Source organism: Euprymna scolopes, chromosome 1, assembly GCF_053919585.1.
Source record: "Euprymna scolopes isolate OS-2025 chromosome 1, ASM5391958v1, whole genome shotgun sequence".
NCBI classification, from domain to species: Eukaryota; Metazoa; Mollusca; class Cephalopoda; order Sepiida; family Sepiolidae; genus Euprymna; species Euprymna scolopes.
Window position 1 is genome coordinate 200,615,211 of NC_136482.1, and position 24,909 is coordinate 200,640,119.

Below are 24,909 nucleotides of genomic sequence, written 5' to 3' on the forward strand. Positions count from 1 at the left end.
CTGTACCTTTACAAGGCCACCATTCATCCATGTATGGAATATTGTTGTCACATTTGGACGGGTGTATTTGCTACTAGTCTCTCATTCCTGGATAGGGTTCAAAAGAGAGTTATCAACCTAATAGGTCCTGAACTCCCATTGACGAAATGTTACATCCCTCTGCCGACAAACTCAATAAGTAGCAAGAACCAACCACTACACAGTAGAGACCCCCCCCCAGATGCCAGAAAGCCTTCTATTCTAATAGTTTCTTCCTCAGAACTGCTAGATTTTGGGTTCCTGCTTTCCCAACTGTACTAACATGTTGAAGTGTAATGTGAACAAACATCTTGTTGCTCAACTCCCTACATAGTATCCCTGCAACTTGTGTCCCTGATGGTAGCCCCCTATGTCAATGTGTCTTGTTTGGGGTGAAAATGTAATAAAAAAAAAAAAAAAAAAAAGTAGCATACTTTTATTTCATCAGCTATGATTGGATAAAAATGTTAAGGAATTAAGTAATCCACAATTGTATTTTTAGTATTGCCAACCTTTAATGTCACTTAGAATTGAATTCACCCAGTACTTTATCCATTACGTCACAGATTTAAAATTCCATACAAATTTCAGATTTTGACATGAAAATTTCAGATTTTGACAAGATGCATCTGAAGATCGAAGTGCTTAAGATAGAATCAACAGATTGACTTTTTTAAATATGTTCTTGTACGCAAAAATATTACATACTTGTCATGTCGAAAATAGTAATATATCCAAATATTACAAAAATTCATTAAGTAAAATTATTTATAATTGAAAGTAATTTTTACAAAAAAGGTGGGAAATTGCATTTTCGTAGATGTTTTTAACATAGATGATAAGAGTTCAAGCACAAGGGACATAACTCAGAGGCTAAAATATTGGCCACCTTTGAATGGCAACCAATATTTTAGCCAACATAGCAATAAAATTTTTTACTAAAAACACAATCGCAGTTTTTCTACTCAATAAATGTTCATAATATTTGAATATATTACTATTTTTGACAGAATAATTTAGTAAGTAATATTATTTTTGGTTAAAAGAACATATTTAAAAACTTGACCTGTTAACTATCGAAATAAACATTGGTACATCAACTGAAATAACATTCAAAATGAGGACAATAGTTCGAAGAATTCAAATAATATGAAGTATGTTCTTGTACTTTTGATATTAATGATATTGTTTTTAATTCTTGTATTTTTTTTTCTTTGTTGATAAAGGTATGCTCAAGAAATGACGGAATCTACAATTATGGCAGAAATCACAAATTACATCCCAAGTATTTTAAAATGGATCAATAAACATACAACATTTTCGAAAACAATGTAAGTAAATGTTTTTTTCATGTGATTATATAAAAACCTTAATGTTGTTGTCTTTTTGATTGTTGTTCAAAAACAAAATCTTAACGTTTTCAATGTTATTTTAATTGTTTATGTGTTTTCTTTTATAGGCCGCCTGAAAATGAAACCTTAGTGACTGAAATCAGAGATATTGAAGAGAATATTTGGTCTCCTCGGTGAGAATTAACATTTCACTTTTTCATTTTTGGTTCCACAACAAAGGAGGGATTCGACCTAGTAATTCACTTCTGTTCATCCATTCGCACTTTTCTCAATAACCATGACGTGGATTTTTAAAAAATTTTGCACAAACATTGGTCATGGTGAAAGTAAAATTTTTGCTAGAATGAATTTTACGGGATAACTCTGGTTGCTCCACTAGGGTGCATTATAGAGGTAAAATTGCCCCCAAATTGTTCATCTGTTTATTTGTTTGCACAAACATTAGTGATGGTGAAAGTAAATTTTTCACTTGTGAAAGGGAGTCCTGCATGCTCGGCTTGTTTTATTTATTTTCACTTTAGAATTCAGTTTTTAATCGTTCATTTACGTTTGTTAATAAAACATTTTCAGAGCTTTTTTGTAATATCTGGTGATTCTATCTTTCGGTTCACAGATGTAATTGATGACAAAGCCCTATACCAAGTTCAAACATAATTTTTCTTTATTAAAATTTCACAAGAAATCCGATGATAGTATTTATTTGGTATTGGGTTTTGCCATAGTATTGTGTGTGTGTGTGTGATGTGTTTATGCGAGGCATCCATGTTTATTTGATTTCTAACTTGAAAAGTGAAAAAAGTATAAAAATCAGAGGAACACTAAAAATGCTTGTTAGTTAAAATAAAATGTAAGCATGCACAATTGCATGATTAGTTGAATGCTTGTGGTGTATGTAAATGCCATACTTGATGTAAATGCAAGACATTTAGCTATTTTAGCTATGAAACAGATGATGAGAATTCTTTTTTTTTTTTTTTTTTAGCAGAATTACACTTTTATTTATTTATTTTTTTTTTTTTGCGGACTTTTATCTTCATCTTCATACTTTTTACGATTTGGCCAACTTATCTTCTGGCCTTTAGGTGATTAACCGCGATAAGATAGGGATGCTGAGTAGTTACTGCCTTCCATAGTTGTTGTCTCATCACATTTTGGTCAAGTAATTCTCTGGCCTGATTTGAGTAGGATTGAAACTGCTATCTTCAGACAATGCTACAGGGCCCATGGTGCAGTGGATAGAGGCGTTGAATCCCTACGGTTCCAGGTGAGCATTGTTTGAAGATATCAGTTTCAATTCTACCCAAAGCAGATCAGAGGATTAGTTGGCCAAAACGTGGTGAGACAACAACTATGGAAGGCAGTAATTGCTGGGGATACAGTTAAGAGACTCAGCATTTCTATTCTGTCACTGTTAACCACCTGCAAAAGGCCAGAGAATAAATTGGATGAAACGTGGTGAAACAACAAGAAGTATGTATATGAGGAGAAGTCCTCAGAATTATGAAGCTTCATCTGAAAGGATTCCAAAAGATAAATATATTTTTGTAATATGGAATTCTGCTTTTGTCTTTATAAGAAACCTTCTCAATGACTGCTAGACACGACTAACCATACCTAATAAGTTTGTTATTCAAAAGAGGAAAATAATCACGATTTGTAATCTCCAAAATAAAACTGTGTTATTCGTTTTAAATGAATGTTGCGTTTTTTTTTGTTTACTTTTTAATTTTTTTGTAGCATTGACTGCGATGAAATGATACTGTGACCAGTGTTAGAATTGAACAACACACACACACACATACACAGTTTAAGATTAATTCAATTTAATTGTAATATTATAAACAGTTATTGTTTGTCTTGATGATTGAATAAATATTTCAGTTTAAATATTTTGTTAAAATTTATCGTTCAGGTTTGGTGTGAAAGGAAAAATCGATTTAACAGTTGAAGTTAAGGTAAGATTTTTCATCTTCCACTTTTTTTTTAAAAATAATCATTTGAGCATCATTCGTCTAAAAGAAAATTGTTTATTTTTTAAAGTTGTTAAAAGTTTCGACTTCAATATTCATACAGTAGTAGAGGTTGGGGAAATAATAAAGGGAGATGAGGACTTTATATGAAGAAGAGAAAGTGAGAGAAGGGAATGGGAACAAAATATGAATGTGAAAAGGGAGTAGGAGTTAAAAAAAAAAGAAAAAAAAGAGAAATGTTGGTTCATTAAAATTGTTACTGAAAAACTCCAGCTCATGTTAACTGTTTTAAAAATAAAAAAAAAATATTTCCCTTTGAAATCTTTAAAACATGCAACATCATCTCATCAACAGTTTTTAAAATTAATGACAATTTTTTGCAAAAACTTTATTTAACAGAAAAATCATAAATGTTAAATTGTGAAATTATTTTTAACTTCTAAAAATTCTGACAATTTCAATTTTCAAGAATGATACGATTAATGTCTCATACGAGTTTTAAAGACAGGCTTAGTTTTGATGACCTTAGAGGAAGATGAAATCTGGACAATATAGGGAGATGTGTGCAAAACAGGAAACTTCTTTAGTTTGGTCATATTGAAAAATGAGAATTCTTGAGGTAGAATGATCAAGGTAGCAGGACCAGTTCATTGGGGTAGGCCAAGAAAAACATGGGATGAAGTGATACGATTGGATTTGAGAGAAAGGAGGATAAATACAGACAAGGCCAGAGTTAGTTTGGCAGATGATGAAACTTACATATGCTTTAGATTAACCCTACAACACATTGTTATATTTCATCTATCGTTCTCGTTTGATCCAGAACTTTTTTACTGTATTCAACTTTTTCTCTAATCGCATAAATGCAGCACTCTCACTAGATTCGAATGCCCAAATACATGTATTTAGTGACTTTAATGTGATTGGGATTTTTGAACTATACAAATGTATTTGTATTGATTGGACGATTGTTCTCATCTTGAGTTTTATTTGTGCAACGTATCAGTCAGTGTAGCCTTTGACCTTTATCAGGCATGTTGGTCACCATCATCTTCAAATTTCTTTCACACATACGAAACTATGGTGAAAGAAAAAAACAAAAACAACTCCAAAAATACGAAACCATCTATGGAGCCAGTAACTTTTCCACTTTCTTTTCCAAGATGACGACCAGCATGTCTGACAAAGATGGGAGAACAATCCGACCGAAACGTTGCACAAATTACAAAGATGAGAACAATAGTCTAATCAAAATATCGGCCCTCATCTCAAAAATTCAGAATTGAAATATACAAATGCAGTTGATAATTGCATTTGTATATTTCCTGCATTATGTGCTCCTTCTCACAGTAAACCCTCATCCCAACTCGTCTCTCAGATGCTAATAACTAGCAATCGTCACTTTTTGATCTCACTACCTCGTGCTTGTGCGACAAATGTCCATAGCCACTTGGGAACACGGATCACCTTGTGATAATGATTCATATCAACCTGGAGTGCTGCCCTAAAATCACTCGACCATTATTCAAACTGACGAGAGACTGCAAATGAACTGATTGAGAAGATCATGTCAGAGACATCCCATCATGTAAAACATTTTCTCTACCTACTGATCACTGCATCGATGCGTTAACTCAGTGGTTTCTAACCATTTTACATGGCAGCACACTATTGAGTTTATTTAAATTTTTGTGGCACATCTATCATAAAAAATAGAATTTTCTACTCATAAAACCTTTTTGCAATAAAATAAAAAACAAAGATTATATAAGTATAATTTTTATTTACATCAACATATCCTAAATTTAATATCTGGTATATAATAATAATGGGTAATGTCAGTAGGACATATGTGCGGGTTTTTTTTTTCTAACTACTGCTGCAATGTGTTTTCGAATGTGAGCGAGACACACTCTTAACTCTTCTTCAAAGTTTTAAAGTTTTTCACGTCGTCATCATGATTAAGAAATTAGTTTTTATTAAACAAAATGAAATTAAATGGCTTCTAGGTATTATGTCTTCGGGACACACCAGTAATCATTCTGCGACACACTAATGTGCCATGGCACAGTGGTTGGGAACCACTGAGTTAACTAAATGGATCAAAGTAGGCATTAAAGCAAGTGTTCCCTTGCAGAAATTCTGTATCTCGCTTCACTTGCCTTAATTGTTTACTTCAAACTGTACAACTGCTACTGCAGCAAGTATTCTGCCATTTAAATCATTATAAGTTAATTAAAAATAGACAAATTTGTTATATCAAGAAATCGTTAGACTGTAATAGTTACAGTTAAAGGAAGCATTATAACGATATGACCAGAAAACATTTTGCAGCACAAAAACTAAGAATTTTCGTTTCTGGAAAATCTATAATAGCGTGGTCATCATCATATGATATGAATCCAAAGACTCTATTGTTGGCATTGGTTTCCCTGATATTTTTCTAGTTAAAATTCTGTTTAGAAAGACATCAGGCATTTACGGGAGATGGGGGTAGGGGGGAATGAAAGTGGTTTTTGTAGAATGAACTGGATTTGAACTTTACACCCAGTCTGTCAGTCTGTGTTAACCATTTTGATCACCATCACCTCCAAATGGGGCAACAAACAATGGGCAATCAACAATTACCTTGTTATCCAACCATGAAAATGTCATCTGCACAGCAACTGATAGGACTGAACTATTTGCACAGCAATTTGCTTTGGACTCTGCAAACCACTCCTTCCCAAATTTCTTATTGCAGACTGAACCCACTCTTAATGATCTGATCATCATCTCTCATATCCAGGATATCATAAAAAAATCCATGACACTTTCAATATTTAGTTCAGTAATAGCAATAAAGAAATGCACTACTGAGCTAGCCCTTTCCTTTTTTACAACTTTTTTTGCTGAATTTTGCTTTTTAATTACTGGAAAATTGCCTCTGTGGATCACTTGTTTATGATTAACTTCTTTGTGATCATCAGTACGGATTTAGGCAAACGTGTTCTATTGTGGATATCCTCATGGTCATCTCTGAACGCATACACTGGACAAAGCAGGTGAAACTTAGGTGATAACACTTGATATATCCAGAACCTTTGACCAAGTCTGGGATGAAGGTCTAATCGTGAAAATGAATTTGTATGGTAGTAGTGGATGAATATTTAATATAATTAGTAAATGAATGTGGATGAAAAATATTACATATAAATCAATAATATTTCTTAATATTAGTGATGGGACGATTCCAATATTTTTCCTGATACAAAATTACTGATTCTGTTGTAAATTCTTGATTCAGATACAGTTACTGATTCTTTTTAAATTTCTAAATATTTAGATATAGAGTTGTTTTTTTTTTTTTTTTGCAGGAGTGAGGAGTTCCATTAAACATCTGCATAATATGTACATATATTTTCACAAACATAAAACTACATTGTGGGGGAAGGATGTGGAGTGATCTACAAAATTTTGATTTTATTCATAGTTTAAAATCAATAAATATTTATTGTTTTAAAGAAAAACAAAAACAGTTAGTTACAATTGTTTCAAGACTAATTTGACAAATTCAAACATTATGGCGTTTGAAAATTTTCACATAACCAACCTCTCTTCAGACTTATTGAATAAAAAACACTTTAACAATAGAACAATATGTAAAGACATTTCCCTTAAAGGAAATAAAGCATGCGAAAACATTTATCCCAGACACATCTTTGTCAGGAGCTCATGTATATATATATATATATATATATATATATATATATATACACACACACACATATATATATAATGACAATGATGGGAAAACAATTATGTGAATTAGGCGATATTCAATAAAAATGAGGTTTTGAGAAAATGCTGACCATCTTCAGATTGGTAAAAGCCACAAGAAAAAAAATATCATTATTATTTTAGACGTAAAATTAAAATAAAATTAGTGAAAAAGAAAGAAAAATATAAATTAAAAGCAAAACATATTTAGGAGCAGTATTATGAAAAACAAAATAACAGTAATAAAAAAAAAAAAAAGCACTTGTAAATATGGATTATTACGAAGACCTCTTGTTTGACAACTTCTTGATTCGTCTTCTGAAACCCGGTAAAAAATATAAATGTTAACATTTTTTTCACCTTTATTATTACTATCCAGGTATGAATGTTTTCAAAATTATTTTTGTTTCTCTCACTCTTAGTGATTTAATAATAGCTTTTTATATATACTTAAGTGTATTTTATAACCGGATTATGCCAGCTTACATAAACACTTGCAGTTTTAACAAAAGATCTACAATAACATCAGCACATCTCCATTTACGCTGAACATCCACAGAAAGCCAACATCAATATATTTATTACATATGAAAAAGTCTGCTGAGGAATTTCCACATGTCCTGCTAGTGAAAACATTAAACAAAAGCGTATGCTGCACATCCATTAAAATCTACTATCTAAAAATTAATGCAAAGAATATAATGGCAAAAATTATGTCTTTAAAATCCAAAATTGTCTTCATATTTATTTATATCTTTATTATTTTTTTTTTTTAATTTTTTTTTATTTATTTATTTATTTATTTTTAGATGAATCTGTTCTCCTCTAATGAAGACTTTAATAATGAAGATGAATAAAGTCTTCTTTGCAAAAGTTCAAAGTTGGTCATAATTCTGTTTCAAACAATCGTTAACACCACGCGAGCATAATAAGTGATGAAGAAATATGTAGATGTTTCTAGAAATGTGGGAATGAGATTTTGCTGAAAGTGGAAAGTTATAGGACGGTTGTGCATTCTTTTCAATGAATAGTTGAAAGCAATTATTGAACAAAACTTTACCGTTAAAATGTCAAAGATACTTGATGTCAGTGTATCAACAATGTTCAACCATATGAAACAAATTAATATGGTGCAGAAGTTCGATAAATTGATCTTCGCATGAGATAAGGAATAAATGTTTTTTTCTAAAAGTTGTCATTATTTTCAAATCTGCTGAATAGAATGACTAAACATTTTCTAAAAAAAAATCAGATAGCAGAATTAAGTTTCTGCTTGATGACATTTGTTATTAAAATTCTGAATTTTTTAGATGAGGGCAGATTGTTTATATTATTTGTTTTGATCCGACTATTGTTCTCATCTTAAGTGTTGTGTAATGTTTCAGTCGGTTTGGCATTCAACCGTCTTCAGGCATGTTGCTTGTTGTTTGGAAAAGAAAGGAGAAAAGTTACTGGCGCCATAGATATTTTCATATTCTCCTCTTTGTCAACCAATTTTTTCACACATGAAACTGCAGCCATAAAACAGAGACCAACACCAAGAATACAAAAATATCTACGGAGCCAGTAATTTTCTTCCTTTCTTTTCCAAAAACCAACCAGCATGCCTGAAAACAGTCGAAGGTCAAACCAACTGAAACATTGCATAAATAACACACAAGATGAGAACAATAGTCCGATCAATACAAGGAATATAAATTTATTTTTAGATTACAGATTTCTATTTAAGAAAAAAGTTTTATTTAAACGTTTACTAAGATTTTCATTTACAAAATGTTTTTCTAATTAAAGATGTGCATCTGACAAAACATGTTTGTTAATAGAACTATTTTTACAATTATTAGAAACACTGATAAAACGCAAAGCTTTTTTATAATGAAAACTATTCTTTTAAATTGTGTAAGTTTTACAGAATAAAAAATTTTTACAATTTTTTTGTTAGTAAAATATATAAACAAATTAGAAAAACAATTTTATTCACAAAACTTTTTATAACTTTTATTTTTTCAAATAAAAAAAACTGCTATTTATTTTTCTCCCTATGAGGGCAAAGTTAAGTAGAAGGTTTTAAATGTAAGGAAAATTTTAGGTATGTGGAAATTCATATCGTATATTTTTTACAAGCATAATAAAATTGAAAAAAAACATGTACTTTTATTTACGAACATAATAAAATAAGATTTTAAAATTAAAAAAAAATATCTACTTTTATTTACAAATTTTTTTTTAAATATGTAGTTTTAAAAATATAAAAAATTTTAATTTAAAAGATAATTTTATTTACAAGCATAAAAAATTTAGAAAATATGTAGTTTTATTTGCAACATAAAATTTTTTTTTTATTTTAAAAATGTTTTATTTACAAATAATAAAATTAAAAACTTATTTACAAGCATAAATTTTTTTTAAATTTAAAAAAAGTTTTATTTATAAGCATAGATTTAAAAGGAAATGTTTTATTTACAAGAACAAATTAAAAAACATTTTTTTATTTACAAGCAGTTTTTGTTATACATATATTTATAATTGAAACGAATAATTTATTAAAAAAAACTGTAAACAACCCCAATTTTTTAAATAATATTTCTAATTTTGCCCTTGTCCAAAGAAAAAACCCCAACAAAGAAAAGAATCTGCTAGAAATCCAGAATCAAATCAAAAATTGATGTTTGACAATATTTTAATTTTTTTATTTTTTGTAGATAAAAAATCAAAGAAAGAAAATTGTTCCGTTAGAATTGAAAACTGGACGTTCAAGTTTCTCTGCAGAGCACAAAGGTCAGGTATGTCGGTTCATAACAATATTAAGATAACTTTTTTGTTAATCTAATATATGGGTCTACAAAAAAAGTGGCTTGTCCAAAAAAATCTGGCACTATACTGCACCTATAAGTAGCAATACACATGAAAAAATTGAAATAGCTTAAAGTATTTCAATATTGGTATACATAGAAAGAGCTTGATGAGCTAAGAAAGTTATGACTATTTTTGTGCCTCACACGTTTGGATATTTTCCTCTCTTTAAGACCATATGCGTTTCGTCACATTTTTTACACTACTTTTTCAGTAAAAATGTCATATCTTTGTTAAAACACAAGACTAAGCAATGAAATTTACCGTATAAGTGTATTTTTGTACAAGGAATCAGAATATGCAACTGAAAATATCCAAAAGTCCATGGTTTCCAAATAATCTGCAGTAAATGTGCATAAATATGCTGCAATTCCTTAAAAATGCCATGTATCCATAAATAGAAAAGAAGTTGGAGAACTCAAAGTTGAATTGTAATGTGCATTACGTACAAAAAACTTAAATCTAAACATAGGACCATTTAAAAATGAATATATTGTAATATTTCTTTGGTATTATTGTAGATTAACACCTTTTGTTTAACCCCACCCAACCCCTTCTGACCACCCCTCCAAAATGTGATTCTACCTTTTTAGGCAATTAAGTATGAAATGCCATGAAAAACTTTAATGAAAGATAAACAAATTATTTTAGAATTGAATGTAAAATAATTCCCCATTACAGGTCATTCTAGTGTTTTAGGGCAGTTAACTGTATTTTTTATGGGAGATAAATCCTGTATGCTTTTTGTTTTATTTTTTTTAAGACAATTATGTGTGGTTTTAAGAGGGTTTCTATGCGGACTTTGATTAATTGTAGGGCTAAGGAAAATTATGTGTGAACATACTGAAGACTTGACAGAAACAAAAACAATATTAGAGGGGGGGGCGGTTAGTTTCACAAAAATGTAATGTAAAATAATTCACCATTTCCAGCATTTTAGGGCAGTTAACCAATTTATTTTTATGTGCATTTTTCTTTAAGGAAGGATCTATTTTTTGTTTGTTTGTTTTAGACGCTTGTATGTGGCGTACAGAGGTATTTTGTTGGGGGGGGTGCCACTCGAACTTAGTGTTATTGTTAGGGTTAAAGTAGGTGGGTTGCTAACTATTTTATTTTACTATTTATTTTTAAGTCGTTACCAAGACTCCAAATATTTAAGTGTCAACTGACATTTGTCTTGTTCTCTGGAAATGCTCAACAGTCAACACTATTTGTGCGATTGTATTACTTGCCACAGAGGTTGAAAAAGTTGTCCAAAAAAATAAAAAATAAAAAAAATAAAATTATAACAAATAAATGTTATGCAAAGCATGTTTTTATTTAATGTAACATGTTTATTCAGCTTGAAAACCATACAGTGCTTACCGATGTATTGGAAAGTTAAAAATGGCGACCGACTATCTCTTTCACATGGTAAGTTTGGGAAAATGAGTTAAAAATAAAAAAACTAGATAAAATACTGTTAAAAACCCGCCGAATATATATCCGCCTATGTTACGGTAACATATATTGAGCGAGTTTCTAACAGTATTTTGTCTATTTTTTTTTTTTTTTTTATAACCCATTTTTCCCAAACTTACCGCCTCAAAGAGAGAGTCGGCCGCCATTTTAAATTTTCGAATACATCGGTAAACTATGTTTTTCGAGCTAAATAAACATGTTACATTAAATATAAACACTAAAAACATATCCAGTTAGGTAGAAGAGTAACTTATCTTGCCTTTGATAACATTTATTTGTTATATATTTGTTTTTTGACAACTTTTTCAAATCTATGTGTACAGTAATACAAACGAGATTTTCATACATCTTTTAATTTTGAAAAACATTTGTGGCTGTTCACAGTAAAACATTGTTTTAATTCGCTGTTCAAAACTAATGCAATGAATAAAAGTGCATGCAAGCTATATATCTACAAAAGTTTACTTTGTTTTTTTAATCATGTTTTTAAATTTGACCAGAAATGTGAGAAATTATAATGGATTCATAATGCCGAATTGGTTGGGATTTTTGTTATTATACATTCTGAAAACCGAATAGTTCTAAACTAATGTTATTCTGATAACATTCTCTAATTAAACATATCAGACCATTTATATTCATATGTTCATGCTTTTCTTAATTCGTTCATGAATAAAAATTAAAGAACGCGTGTTGTTTATACTGTGCTATGACTAATACTACAACTGCTGCAGTGCTGCTGCTATAATACTAACTTAATTTGACCAAACTCGAAAAATAAACATTTTTCGGGTAGGTCCTTTTAAATTATTATCAATTACCGCGGTCCTACTCAACATAAAATAATACTTTTAATTGATAAAGATAGTAAAAAGAATGATTTATTTACTAGTAGGTGTCCGATGAAATTTTTTTTCAAAATGTTCGATACTCGTCATATTAAAGTCTTATTTTTAACACAACAAAAAAAGAAATGGTCAAAAATATTTCGGACACTTGACAGTATTAAGATTAACACCTCTTCTGATTGGTTTCCAAATTTCATAACGAAATTCTTCATACAATCATGGTACGGGCCTTTAGAAAACAGGGAGGGTCATTATAAAACCTTACCGAAAACGCCATTTTATGGCGTTCACATTTTTATCACTTTATTTGCTTAAAACTCTTAAAATATATAAAGTACATTCATATTTATTAATTCATTTGAAAGTATAATCATTTCCGAACAAAACAGTAGTAATTTGAAGACTTGAAGTGCTTTGGTTTGAAAAATATGGCTATTTTAGTAGAACTAACTTGAAATATGGCTATTTTAGTAGAACTAACTTGAAATATGGCTATTTTAATAGAACTAACTTGAAATCTGTAATTATCCAAAGCGTTTTTTTCGTCCGTGTGTATTACTACTATAAGTGTAGAAGGAGTTTAGAGCAGGCATGCCTACTTTAGACTTTGCATTGAGTTGAAGTCGAACAACAACCCCCTTGAAATGGTCGATGCTGCTTTTTATGTTGAGGATTTGTTAGGGTTTAGCTCTACCATGAGACAAAGATGGGCATGTGTAAGTTCTACAAGCTATTGCCAGTCGTGATATTGCGAGCTATCCGTTTCACTACCAAAGGTATACATCAACTGGTGCATCTGCTAAAAATCTCTTGTTCTAAGACGAGTTTCAAAAAAGAGCCACCAACCTAATAGGTCTAACTCGAAGCTCTGTTCCATCGCTGAAATGGGGAATCTTTGTGTCAGTTTTAGAACATGGTATGTGCTCTGGTGAACTCAAAGCACTTGTACCCGTTTGACGTAAATACTCTCTGACAAATATGACAAGCAACAAAATCTCACCCCTACATTGTAGAGATCATTAAATACCGGAAAGCCTTCTACTCAAATAGTTTCTTCTTTCCAACTACTAGACTTTGGAATTCCCTCCCGGGTCCCCGCTTCCTTAACTGTACTGATATGCAGATTTCATTGAAATGGTCACTCTGAAAGAATCGATGAAAAAGACTGCTTGAGTTAATAAATGTAGAATTGCGATAGCAGGTTCAGTTGGCAAAGGAAACTATAAGAGAAAGTAATTTTAATAGATGAAAACAATAAATGAAAACAATAGTGAAATATAAGACATTATTTGTATTCATTCGACTATTGTTTTTATCTTGAGTGTGATTTTCGCAACGTTTTGATTGATGTAACCTCCGACCTTCTTCAGGTGTATCTTGTCAAACTTGCGAATGATTCTGTCGAATTCGGGAATTTGGATGGCATTTCGAACGGAACCCTTGATTTACTTCATGGGGTGTAGCATGCTCTCATTCCGTTAGCCATGACTGGATAGAGGTACTAAGTAATATTTTAGATTGCCCGCACTGAGGATTGATCCTTCAACCTTCAGGAGAATATCACTTTACAACTGAATTTTTCCAAATACTCAAACCTCTGCACCATGGTTTCTTGCAGTCCGTGACTGAAAATAGAATTGCAAATATGTAACATATGGTAATAATTATTAGTGATAAAATAGTTTACAACTGAAAATAAAAATGGGTCTAAGGCTCGCAAAATTTGTGCTAGAATTGTCCACATAGTACTTGGAAAATCAGTTATGAAAGTAATATTCTCCTTAAGGGGTGAAGGTTCAATTCTTAGTGTGGGCGATTTAAAAATAAAATTGGGAATTACTTATTGTTACATGATAAGGGCTGCCCCTTTTCATGTAAGTATAAAAAAGAGAGATTTAGTTAAAATGGAAATGAAATAGAATAGACAAAATTCGAACCTCGTTTAGAAATAGATTACGAGAGAGAATTAGAAAATGAAATGTAAAACAAACGATTGTTTAGCTTAGAGATAAAATAGTTCCAAGAAAAGAATGTGCGTTGTCAATTTTGTTATGAAAAATTCAATTGAGGAATGCAACTATACAAGATAATTTAATAAACATGTTTTTAACATATTGGAAAAATAGGTTACTGGGAATATAGGTTAAAATTCCTTTTGTAAACAAAGGAAAAAGTTTTGGACACGCATGTCCAGAACACGTGAAAGAAGACACATGTTTTAACATGTGTATGACGTCATGGAAAATGGAAAGTTCTAGATATAGTTAGAAACTTGAAGGAGAAAACTGGGGAGAGTCAGAGGGAGTTTGAGGACGACAGACGATAGTCTGCAGTTTGGGATTCGAACGTCTAGAAGCGAAACGGTCACTTTTGAAACTTAGAATGTGAAGCTTTGAATTCTTCTCAGAAAACCACGGCCGGTCGTGAGAAGAAATAAACCCATCATGTGTTTTTATAAACGTCGTCTTTGTGTTGTAATTCTACCAAAAGGTAAAGTGAAAATTGTTATTATATGTCTTATGTATATCATGCGTTTCAAAATGTCTTTACATACACGTCTCAATATCTCATATCTACAATGTGAACTCTACATCTCATAGCAACACTTCTAAGTACGAACATTTATATATATGAATTGTTATAACACGAACAATCTACAACAACAATCTCTCTTACAACATCTCTCTCTCAACAACATCACTTGTAATAAGACTCACTCTAATAAGACTCTAAGACTCTCTTTTAATGAAACCCCTATATAACACTTATGATCTCTATGGCTGACGGAACAAGAGCATGCTACCCCCAAGTAGTAAATAAAGGGTTTCGTTTAAAATTCTGTCCAAATTCCCAAGTTCAACAGAAACATTCCTGAGTTCCACAAGTTACACCTGAAGAAGGTCTGAGGTTACATCGACCGAAACGTTGTTAAAAATCACACTCAAGATAAGAACGATGAATAATAACGACTAACTAATCCTGATCTTAAAAATTCGGTAACGAAAAGAAATAAAGACCTGATCAAAGGTAGTTTTAGAAGTCAGTTTCTAGAAGCATCTAAGTTCATGTGTTTTATTGAAAGTGGATGAGGGTATTTGGGTCAGTAGATGTAGAACAGTTGAGGTAGCAGTTTTAGTTGGCATTCTTTTGTCAACTAAAACTGCTACCTCAACTGAGAATGCCAAGGAGGAAGGACGAGGAAGTAATAAGATTTGAGAGAAAGGAATAAAGACTTGGTCAAAAGTAGTTTTGGTAGTTAATTTCTAAAAGCCATTTAATACTTACAAGGTGCCTTCAATAAGTTTCCAGACTTTTTTTTCGTATGGACACTTTTCTAGATAGTATACACATGAAACTGTAGTTCCCTTTGAAGTAATCTCCTCCAGCTGTAATGCACTTATTGTACCGTTTCAACAACTTCTGGAAAGCCCCATGGAAGTTCTCTTGTTTGAGCGTGTCACAGCTTCTTTGATCTCCTCAATTGTTTCATAATGACAGCCTCATAGGTTTTCTGTGAGCTTAGGGAATTACCAAAAGTCACTGAGAGCAAAGCCTGGACTATATAGAGGGTGATGAACTGTCTTTTAATGCCCATCTTGGTCAAATAGTCTGTAACGAGGATGAAGTTATGGACTCGTGCATTCGCGCAAATCTTTCTCGTCTTCAGTTTCTCGCGAATAATTGTGTGTACAGTTCCCACACTAACATCAAACTGTGCATTTATTGTCTCTATTAACACATGATGGTCGTTATCTATGAAATTCTTTATTTGGCCAATCAACTTTGGTGTTTTGACTTCCTTACTCCTACCACACCTCTCATCATCCCTCACAGACTCCCTGCCTTCCTTGAATCTCTTATGCCACTCAAAAACTGATGTTCAATTCATGCAAGATAGTCCAAAAGCAGTCTGAAGCAATCCATACATTTCGGTAGCACTTTTTCCAAGTTTAAAACAATTTTATTGCATATCGTTCTTCTAAAGTTTAGGTTGCATTTTTGAAATTCACCAGTTGTGACAATCCGGCTTTATTAAGGTGTATTCCAATTCCTGCTGTAGCTTTTTGAACCTGAAATCATAAAAATGGGTCAGTCATCTTGTAAGATGTATAGCAATAACATAATGAATTTTCAAAGACCTACAACAATTTTAATGCCAGTCTGGAAACTTATTGAAGGCACCTCATATGTAAACACGTAAAATGGACGCTAAATCAAATATAATATTGGAATTCCAAAGTTCAAACAATATATTCCTGCATTGTAAGGTTTTAGTTATATCATAAATTAGTTTAAATAAATTTGTAAAAATGTCTATAAATAAGGAAAATATTAGATTTGGGGAGGTAGAAGAGATGCATGTTTGATTGGTTTCAAGTTGTAGATTGTCCATAGATCATCTTTGACTTTTTAAAAAAAACAAAAAAAAAATGTTTGATGAATCAAGAAATTCTTAACTCTTTATAACCTGAATTATGATGTAAATGATTAAAAAATAATTATTAATTATTCTTCAAAGAGTAATGATACTATGATTTTAAGACTTTTTCGCTATAACAATCTTTCATTATGAAGTTCAATAGTTAAACTAGCACTAAGAATTTTTGCATTTCATAAACTTACCTTGATTATTATCCACAGTGCTTGAAAAAAAGTGTATGACAACAAACAAAATTTTCCGCTCTCTGAGACAGATTGCAGCATCCTGAATGTAAGCAATGGACAGTTGCAATCTGTAGGTATCTGACATTTACCAAGATACTGATGTAATATGTACAAGGCGTGTTTAAATCAATTCTCACGTTATTTATGCCTTTATATTCATTTATTTATGATTGAACAGATTCGTTCAACGAGGTCATAAAAGATTCACTTGACTTTGGGTGAAATTTACAGGTCATAAATGGCTAATTGTCCGACATTTCCACTGCAGGTCACCCTCTATTCTATGATGAGCTGTGATCGTCAAGGTGACCCTGGAGAAGGTTTGTTGCTTTATTTAAAAGGTCAACCCATCATGGAAACTGTTCCAGCAGATCAAAAGAATAAAAGAGGTGCGTTCATGTCATTTTCTGTGTTTTTGTATTCGTTTATTTAAAAAAAAAAAAAAGATTTAGTTTCTAAATTGATCAAGGTATATGATAGGTATAATGGATATGGTCATAAATTATGAAATCAGCCATGCTGAGTTGTTGAGTACTGTCGGGAAATATACAATATTGCACCCTCTTCAACTATGGGTAACATAGCAACTTTTGTTCAATTAATTGTATATAATGAATCATTTACAGTAAGTATTGCTTGTTGACATTAAATGACCTAAAATACCTTATTGTAATACAGCTTCCTATTCCAGCAGCTTCTTTCCAAAGGACTGCATTGTTGCGGAAATCTCTTCCTGCTCACTGTTTTCTTTCTACCTGCAGTTTTGGTCTTTTCAAAACTAAGGTCAATAGATATTTTCTGTTGTTACAATAATCAGCTTTCATTCTTCTTAGCTCCTTACATCAAGTGGCTTCGTGCCTACCAGATCTCATCCCGGCTGTGCTATTAAAAAAAATGCTCTGCCGAGGTTGCTTCAGTTCTGTCCAAACTTTACAATAAATGCCTTAACGAATCTTGTTTTCCCGACTGCTGGAAAACCGCCTTTGTGGTACCAGTCTTCAAGAATTCTGGTGAAAGAACTGACCCACTAAATTATTGCCCCATTAGCCTCCTCCTGCTTTTCGCCAAAATATTTGAGTCCTTAGTTAATCAAGCTCTAGTCCAGCACCTAACAGCTGCTAAACTCCTGACTGACAAACAATATGGATTCAGGCAAGCCTGTTCAACAGCAGATATCTTAACTATAGTTTCTGAACGTATATACCGTTCATTGGACAAAACAGGGGAGGGTAGAGCGGTGGCCCTTGATATATCTAAGGCTTTTGACAGGGTATGGCACGATGGTCTTTTAAGGAAAATTAGATCATATGGAATCACTGGAAGAATTCATAATGTAATTAAATCCTTCTGACAGTATCCTATACCTCTATAAGGCAACCATTTGCCCATGTATGGAGTACTGTTGTCACATCTGGGCTGGTGCATCTGCTGCTTGTCTCTCGCTCCTGGACAGGGTTCAAGAGACAGTCGCCAACCTGATAGGTCCTGAACTGTCATCTAGGCTTCAGCCTCTGTCCCATCGACGAGATGTTGCATTCTTCTGCCTGTTCTACAAATACTTTAATGGTAAATGCTCTGATGAACTGCAAACACTTGTACCTCCTCGACGTAACTACCCCCGACTAACCCAACAAGCTACTAAGTCTCCTCCCTTTACAGTAGAGATCCCTAGGTGCAAGAAAACCTTTTACTCCAATAGTTTCTTCCCCAGAACTGCGGGTCTTTGGAACTCCCTTCCGGGATTCTGCTTTCCCAACTGCACTGATATGCAGAAGTTCAAGTGTAATGTTAACAAACATCTTTCTACTCATCTCCCTTCATAATGACCCCGCTAATTAAGTCCCTAATAGTAGCCCCCTGCTTCAAAGTGGCACTGTGCCTTGTTTGGGGTGAAAATTGAATTAAAAAAAAAAAAAAAAAAAAAAAAAAGTGATTCTATAAACAAAGGTGGTTGATGTGCCATATCGGTTGTTCATGAAAAAAAAAAGTGTTGATCAAAAAGAAACAAGAGACGAAGGTATCTGTCCGAAAGAAGCTTGATTGCATCACAGGAAGGAAATTGCTGACATGTTATTTTTTTTTTTATATCAAATATATAAACAAGTTATGCGTTGTTTTTTATTATTTTCATTCATGTGAAACAAACTAAATAATTCGAAGGGGGGGAGGTCTAATTTCTTTCATGGAAGAACTCAATCCCACATTCAAACTTTGCCTCCCCATGAAACACAACAGACTCCATCTCTGACAGCTCAATATAAACAGAGTACCTTTCTAGCAACCCGACTTTTGCTACAATGCTTTCAATAATTTAACAGAAATTAATGAGATTTAGTTTTATACATTTTGTTGTTTCCTTTTTATTCATGTCGTTTATTTATGTTATCCTCCTACTCCCCATTCTTTTACTGCTTCTATCGTTGCTTCCACTATTTCTCTCCATTTACCACCACTTCTCATCTCTTTTGCCTTTCCTTCCACCATCTAAAACAGTCAGTGTGCAAACAACCAAACCAACAAGGGATCAAGAGTATTAAAGTGTTAATATCAAAATTGCAGAAATACCAATCCACCGATTGACTAAAAACCTAGAAATGTAGAATAGAATCAGAAAGTTGAATGTTTCCACAAAAAATTGAACAAACTTAATTATCACAAATTTTTTTTTCTCTCTCGGTTTTTGCTTTCATTTATAATGTAATTTTTGGGGGGGGTGGGGATAAAGACGGCCGCCATAAATAAAAATGCCCCCCCCCCCCCCCCAAAACCCTTCCTTCTACAGACGGGACTCTCCAATGGCAAATTCCTCATTTTTTTACCATTTGTTTTGGAATCTCTGATTTGTAAAACAAACCCCAAACTTTATTTTAACAAGAACTTGAAAAGTCCTTGAAAATGGACATGGAAATCTGTACGAACCCTGTTATTTCATTATAATACAATGATGATTGCCCTGTCATAGTCCTCAGTTGCATGACTATCAGGCCTCTTATAGGTATGGCCTTGACTAAAAGCAGTAAAATGGAAGACTGGAATGCAAAAGACGCTATCAAAATAAAGCTAGACTGGCCATGCCTAGTATATCTAAAACCTTTGACAATTAAATCGGGTGGTATTATTACTGGACAAATACTTAATATAATCAACTCCTTCTTGGGCAAAAAAAAAAAATCCAGATTGTCCTTGATGGCCATACATCCAAACAACATAACATTAGTGCATATGTGTCTCAGTGATAGATCCTTGCACCGTTATTATTCCTGACGTCCCTGATGACATTGTATCTAAGATGAGTACATTTGCTAATGCCACTGTTATTCCGTACATGCAAAATAAACGAAATGTACGCACATCTAAGGCAACGACAGAAACCTGAAAAAATGGATAACTGCTTGCCACAACAAACATCACTTTAGCTAAGAGTTTATCATCCAAACTCCCGACATGAAAAGATGGGTAAATAATTTTTTTTGTGTTTATTTCATCAATTTTCTTTCCATTTCAGGATTGATTCAACTCCGTAACGAATTAGTTGACTATCTGAAAAAATCCCTGAAGTCACATCGTCCCTTGCCAACAGATTTGTCTGATCTTTTGGGCAATTTACCAGAACCAATCAGCAACCAACGAGTCTGCTCAAAATGTCCGCATCTTTTAAATTGTTCTTTGTATCAAAGGTGATGAAACCATCTCTTTTATCTTTAAATTAATTATAAAACTCTGTGGGTTTTGCTTGCTTTCTTGCTTCCTGTCTTTGGCGATCAGGCGATTCCATTTTTTAAAAAACAGATGACAGGTTTATATATATATATATATATATATATACGCACACACGAGGGGCGTGCGATAAGTAATGCCCCTGACCCAGTTCCAGTTGTCTGATCTGGATGAAATTTTGCATGTGCAATGATTTATATCTCTACGGGTTATGTGGCAAATTATAGCTCTGAACTAATTGTGGTTTCTTTTTACAGGTGTTTGAACAGAGTCAGGTGTGAAATGGAGCCTGTTGAATGTCGAGCAGTGATCCGGTTTTTGTATTTGAAAGGACGCACACCACAGGAGACTTTTAATGAAATGAAAGAAACTTATGGTGATAATGCCCCATCATATGACCTTGTAAAACGCTGACATTGTGAATTCAAACATGGCCGGAGGTCTGTGGAAACAGCTCCTAGACTTGATCCCCCACATCCTGCCATTGATTAGGCATCTGTCCGTCAAGTTGAGGCTGCCATTTTTGAAGATCGGTGCATTACTATTTGCCAAATAGCCCAAGATCTCGAGATTAGTACAGGATCTGTGGAAACTATCATTCATGACCATTTGCATATGCATAAGGTGTCTGCCAGATGGATTCCCAGGTTGCTCACACCATTCCAGAAGTGAGAACGCATTGAGTGGTCAAGGATAAATTTGGAGATGTGCCAAGAAGATGAGTCAAAGTTTTTCAAAAGACTGATTACACAGGATGAAAGCTGGATCCATTACTATGATCCAGAGACCAAAGCCCAGTCAATGCAGTGGAAGCACTTGGACTTACCACCTCTAAAGAAGGCAAGGGTGCAGCCCTCCGCTGGCAAGGTCATGCTCACAGTCTTCTGGTATCAGAATGGAGTAGTGATGACAGATTTCCTGACAAAGGGTACCACAATTACAGGAGCCTATTATGCTTCACTTTTGAGGAAATTAAGGGAAGCTATCAAAATGAAGAGGCGGGGCAAGATCAGCAAAGGGACTCTCCTCCTGCAGGACAACACTCCAGTCCACAACTCACATGTCACTAGATCAGAAGCACGGGCATGTGGTTATGAAATCCTTCTCCATCCTCCCTACTCTCCTGACCTTGCACCCTCTGACTTTCACCTATTTCCAGTCAGTTGTTTTTGAAAGGAAAGCATTTCCCAGATGATGCAGCCTTGATTTCTGAAGTCTGGTCATGGTTGGAGGACCAATCTGGGGGTGTTCTACAAAAACGGTCTCCAGAGCTGCATCAAACAATGGGAGAAATGCATAACTCTGGGTGGTTCCTATGTAGAGAAAGACTAATAACTCTGCCAAGTTTCTTTGCTCTATTGCTATGGAAAATGGGTCAGGGGCATTACTTATTGCACGTTTCTCGTGTGTATTATAATTAAGTGATTGATTTTGCACTACGAAACAGATACTGTCAAGAATTGTATAAGTTAACTGAATTAAAGGAATAAATTATAAGATGGTCAACATCTTGAATTTAGGAATATAACTTTTTGTCATTTATTCTCTATATTGCTTTGTAATTACATTGAACTTCTTAAATAAGGATTAATATATAAGAAAATATATTTCTATAGAAATATATATATATATATATAATATATATATACATATATATATATCTTAGTGATGGGACGATTCCAATATTTTTCCCGATTCCGATATAATTACCGATTCTTTATAAATCTCTAAATATTTAACTATAAAAGTATTATTTTGCCCAGATTACCGTAAAAACACATCTTAAATGTGCATGTATTTTCTCAAACATAAAAACACACTTGTGAGGGTATGATCTAGAGATTTTAGTCTTACTGGAAGTTTAAATCAATAAATATTCATTATTTTATTATTACTACAAACAATGGAAGATGTTTCTTAAATCAACTGGTGCTACCAGATCAGGCTGCCTATTGGCTTCCTGAGACGAAATGCACCTACATCGATTTCTGTTTTTGTTTTCTATTCTCTTTTGTAAAACTTAATTATGTTCTACAAAAACAAAATAAAAACAACAGCCCCCTCCCCTTCACTCCCCCTCCTTTTTTCCTTCCCTACTTCCCGGTTGACCCTGTCGGCAGGGCACTAGAATACGCCGACTGCCCCCCTGCAGAGGGTAAAAGTCCCTCAACGGGGCTACCTGTTGGCCGTGGGTGGCAACCCGTGATACCTAGGAAAAGGATCCTGGTGGCTGAGCAACCGATGCCTAGGGAAAATAAAGGTATCTGTAGCAACACTCTACTTTAGCCTTGTACTCGGCTAGACGGGCGGTTGGAGAGGCCCGATCCAACCAATCGGCTAGTCATGTCAAGCCCTAACACTTACACTGAAAATGTCAATTATAACATCTAAAAAAAAAATAAAATAAAAAAAAAACTTAATCCAAAGATAATACATTTCATTACTACAAACATAGACAAACCAGTTAAGTGTTAGAAGGCGATGGCAAGGGCCAATCAATTGATGAGACAAAAACCACACAACTGCTCCCTAACTAACGTTTCTATCAAACTGGGAAAGAAGAAACTAAAGGAGGAAACAGGAAATGATGGAACAAACTCAATCAGTTGAGTATATCTCTTTTGTATCCCTGGGATGAAAGGGCGAATGGGTTTCCCCCCTAACATCTCCCAATTTCGGGCTCCGAGGAGGGTGGGGAGCAAGAGAGATGAAAATCTAAACAAACTTCTATGGATATAATAAACCCAAACAAAAAACCCAGAAACCAAAAAAATACTACAAAATCGAAAAGAACCCACTCTGACGTAACCAGCTCAGACAGTGAACAAGAATATAACTATGAAATAATTGATAAAGAAAAATATCCAAGATTCATAGTAATCGAAACCTTAGAAGGAAAAAAGATCAGTGATCTATCTCTATTCTTAATTGAAAAAATTCTGTCTCAAAACAGTAACCCAAAAACAGCAAAAAAAATGAAAAATGGCAATCTACTTGTCACTGTCGACAACTATAAAGACGCAAAAAACATCTTAGAGATGGAGAAATTCCATATCTATAAATGCAAAAGTTATGCTCATGAAAGACTAAACACATCTAAAGGTGTTATAAAAAGCCATGAATTAACCTTGGCTACAGCAGAAGAAACAGAAAATGCCCTAAGAAAACAGGGAGTAATCGATCACGTCCGAATAAACATAAAAAGGAATGGTCAAACCATACCTACAAAAACCTACATACTAACTTTCAATACACCAAAAATTCCCAAAGAAATAAAAATCGGATACACAATAGAAAAAGTAGAACAATATATACCAGCCCCTCTGAGATGTTGTAAGTGTCATAAATATGGACATAGCAGAGAAGCATGCAAAGGACAGAAAGTATGTGGAAAATGTGGCTTAAAAGAACCTAACCATAATGAAAGTCAATGCCCAAACGAAACGAAATGCCCAAATTGCCAAGAAAAACACCCAGCATACTCTAAAATATGCAAAATCTACACAAAAGAAAAAGAAATAGCCGAAATAAAATACAAACAAAACGTGCCCTTTCCTAAAGCAAGGAAAATAGTAAGCTCTCGAGAAAAAATAAACACTTACGCAGATATTACAAAAACTTCAAACCAAACAAACCAAACCCAAAACCAAGACCTACTTAAACTAATCTCCGAACTCAAAAATCTAATTGAAACTTTAAAAACTAACCAAAACGAAAATAAGAAACAAATACCAGTATCTTCGAAAACTCAGCCAAATGATCTAAAACAAGTCCCAAAGAGCAAAAAAGAACCCGAACAGCAAAAACCACAAATAAATCGTGAAAGATCCAAATCACGTACAAGGACAAAAGCAGAAGATAAAAACACAATATCTGGAAAGATGGAAACAGAACGGGAAAACACAAATCCTCTTTCCAAAAACCAAAGCAAACAAAAAACAGAGACAATATTAATCGAAAATGAAAACAAATTTGAATTGATTGAAATCGAGAGTCAGAGGAAAAAATCTAGCTCCAAAAACAGAACTGACCAGGAAGAGAAAATGGAGATTGAGGAACCAAGCAGTTCAAGTAAACACAAAACAAAAAACACTCAAAACACAACAAATCAATAGAATAATAGATATAAAAACCTAAACAAAAACCAAACAGAAAAAAAAGGAAAAAAAATAAACAAACTTACCTATGGAAATGAATAAAAACATCATACAGTGGAACTGCAGAGGCATAAAACCAAACTACGAAGAAATTAAACATATAATAGCA

At 33.2% G+C, this 24,909-nt stretch overlaps 1 protein-coding gene across 1 annotated transcript in view; it reads left to right on the plus strand.

Moving 5' to 3' along the window:
- The window catches only part of LOC145279699 (DNA replication ATP-dependent helicase/nuclease DNA2-like), a 190,058-nt gene that overhangs the window by 70,340 nt on the left and 94,809 nt on the right, over positions 1–24,909 (plus strand). Inside the window, exons 11-16 of the mRNA XM_080130983.1 lie at positions 1,245–1,349; positions 1,478–1,543; positions 3,283–3,325; positions 9,802–9,882; positions 17,195–17,315; positions 20,432–20,603. Coding sequence (XP_079987109.1) covers positions 1,245–1,349; positions 1,478–1,543; positions 3,283–3,325; positions 9,802–9,882; positions 17,195–17,315; positions 20,432–20,603 — 588 coding nt within the window. The remainder of the gene's footprint in view (positions 1–1,244; positions 1,350–1,477; positions 1,544–3,282; positions 3,326–9,801; positions 9,883–17,194; positions 17,316–20,431; positions 20,604–24,909) is intronic.